The sequence below is a fragment of the Alligator sinensis genome, unplaced genomic scaffold (genome assembly GCF_000455745.1).
Source record: "Alligator sinensis unplaced genomic scaffold, ASM45574v1 scaffold1369_1, whole genome shotgun sequence".
NCBI classification, from domain to species: domain Eukaryota; kingdom Metazoa; phylum Chordata; order Crocodylia; family Alligatoridae; genus Alligator; species Alligator sinensis.
Window position 1 is genome coordinate 399,255 of NW_005842875.1, and position 2,293 is coordinate 401,547.

The 2,293-nt window shown below is 69.9% G+C and overlaps 1 protein-coding gene across 1 annotated transcript in view; it reads right to left on the reverse strand.

The window, feature by feature from the left end:
* The window catches only part of SLC12A5 (solute carrier family 12 member 5), a 29,871-nt gene that overhangs the window by 7,003 nt on the left and 20,575 nt on the right, over positions 1-2,293 (reverse strand). The window contains exons 9-11 of the mRNA XM_025191970.1: positions 1,619-1,786; positions 334-432; positions 96-153 (exon numbers count right to left, since the gene is read on the reverse strand). Of these exons, the coding sequence (XP_025047755.1) occupies positions 96-153; positions 334-432; positions 1,619-1,786 (325 nt within the window). The remainder of the gene's footprint in view (positions 1-95; positions 154-333; positions 433-1,618; positions 1,787-2,293) is intronic.

The window sequence follows — 2,293 nt, forward strand, 5'->3', positions numbered from 1 at the left end:
TGCCGGGTCCCGCCGGGCAGCCCCGCTGCACCCGCCTGTCCTGCCGCGTCCCGCAGCGGAGCGTGGCCAGGCCGGGCGCAACCCCGCGCACTCACTTGTCCCGCAGAACGACGCCCTCGATGCAGGCTCCGAAGAGGATGACCGAGCTGATGTCTGCGGGCCGTGAAGGAGCCACCGAGCGGCAGAGCCCCCCGCCCCTGCCAGGCCCCGGGCAGCGCCAGCTCCTCCACTGGGCTGTCCCGTCCCACCCCATGCCCGGAGCAGCCCCGCCAGGCCTCCCCGCTCCCCCCGAGCCCCAGCCCTGGCCCCGGTGATGCCCGACCCCGAGGATACAGACAGCCGAGGTGGTGGCGATGGCCAGGATGGTGCCGGTGGGGATGGATTTCTGGGCGTCGCGCAGGTCGCCCGAGCGGTTGGAGCCGGCCATGATTCCTGCAACACACAAGGGAGGGCATGTGCTGGGCAGCATGGCAGGCAGCAGGGTGGCACAGCTGGCACGGACCAACCCGGCACGGCATGGCCCAGCACGTGCCAGGTCCTTCCCTCCCACCCCCGGTCCGCTTCCAGCTCCACGCCCAGCCCCGTTCACCCTGCTGCACCTTGGTCCTGGGTAAGCGGGGGGCAGAGCTGCACCTTGGGGGGCAGCCCCACGCGGCAGCACATGCCTTTGCACCAGTGACACGCAGCCCAGTGTGCGCAGCCCTGGACACACACACACAGCCCCAGGGTGCATGCACACACACAGCCCCGTACACACACATATGCCCACACATACGTGCACCCAGCCCCAGGGGATGTGCCCAGCAGACCCACCGTGGATCCTGCCGCCGTGGCTCACAGGATCAGGTCCTATCGTGCCAGCGTGTGCTGTGTCTTATCAGCCCTTCGGCCGATGGTAGCAAAGGGCGCTACCAGCACCTTTGGGCCCAGCACAGGGTAGCTGCAGCGGAGCGGGCGAGCTCCCCTGCCCCCACCAAGCAATGTCTGCCCTCGCCCCGGTGCCAGGGCCAGCATGCAGCCCAAGCCCTGGGAGGCAGGAGGGAGCGCCGCAAGGAGCTCGGTGCGAGCATGGCCTGGAGCCAGCCCTGCCTTCCCCTCCTCCTGCTGCAGTGGGCTCGAAGGCAGGCCAGGCCAGAGCCCAGGCCCTGGTGCGTCCCCGCTGCGCTGGAGCATCGCTGCGTGGCCTCAATTACTCATGGGGCACAAGGGCATGGAGAGGGCACGACCTGGCGGCAGAGCGCCCGCGGGGCCGGCCCAGGCTGCGCTCCACCGGGGCCCCGTCCTGCTCCGCACTCTCCAGGCATCTCTGCCTGCAGAGCTGGCCTGGGAGCTGTCCGGCCCGGGAGGTGTTGACCCTACAGCAGGGGCGAGCGGGTCTGGCAGGAGCAGCGCAAGGCCCTCAGGGCGGGGGCCGCCCGGCCAGGGCTGGGCACCAGAGACGCTCAGAGAGGAGCGAGACCCGTGTGCACACACACTCAGGCACATGCACACGCACAGCAGACTGGATTGTGCAGGTCCACGCACACACCTGCACAGGCTGGCACGCATGCACAAGCACTCCCTGCACGTGTGGCTTGGTGCACGCGTGGCTGTGCCCACGCGTGGCGGCAGCTCCTACCTGTGACGGAGGGGAAGTAGATGCCCACTAGGAGGGTGAAGTACGAGGTCATGTCGCTGAAGACGTAGGGCTGGTCCAGGTCCACGGGGGCGTCCGAGGGGGTCACCGAGGGCATCCCCTGCTTCTCCACGATCACGCCTTTGGCCAGGTACGTGCTCCAGAGGTTCTCTGCAGGCAGAGGGGAGAGCGGCTGCGTGAGCACCAGCCCGCCATGCCCCTCCCTGCTTGAGCGCCAGCCTGGCACGGGGGAGGCCGACAGGTCAGCACAGACGGGCCATGGGCTGGGCAAAGCCAGGGCCTGGCTGGGCTTCACCATCTGTCCGGAGCTCTTTGCCACCACTCTGCCCGCTTTGAATCGAGCTGTGCTCAGGCTTCAGCCGCACCCCGTGGCAGCCAGGTCTGCAGGTCGGTCCCCCCACCACACACCACCGGGCCTGAGCCCTGCACCATTGCCCCCATGGCAGCACGGCCTCAGGACCCCGGCAGCTCGTGCTGGCTGACCACCCGCGCCCGGGTCCGGGCAGACGCCTGCAGCCGCAGGGCGCAATAGGGAACAGGGGTAGGACGCAGCTTCCCGGAGCCCCCCGAGGCTGCAGCCCCTGCCCCGGGGAGCGGGCACCAGGAGCAGCTCCTGGAGACAGCCGTGAGTCACCGCCCGCCCTGGGAGCGCGCGAC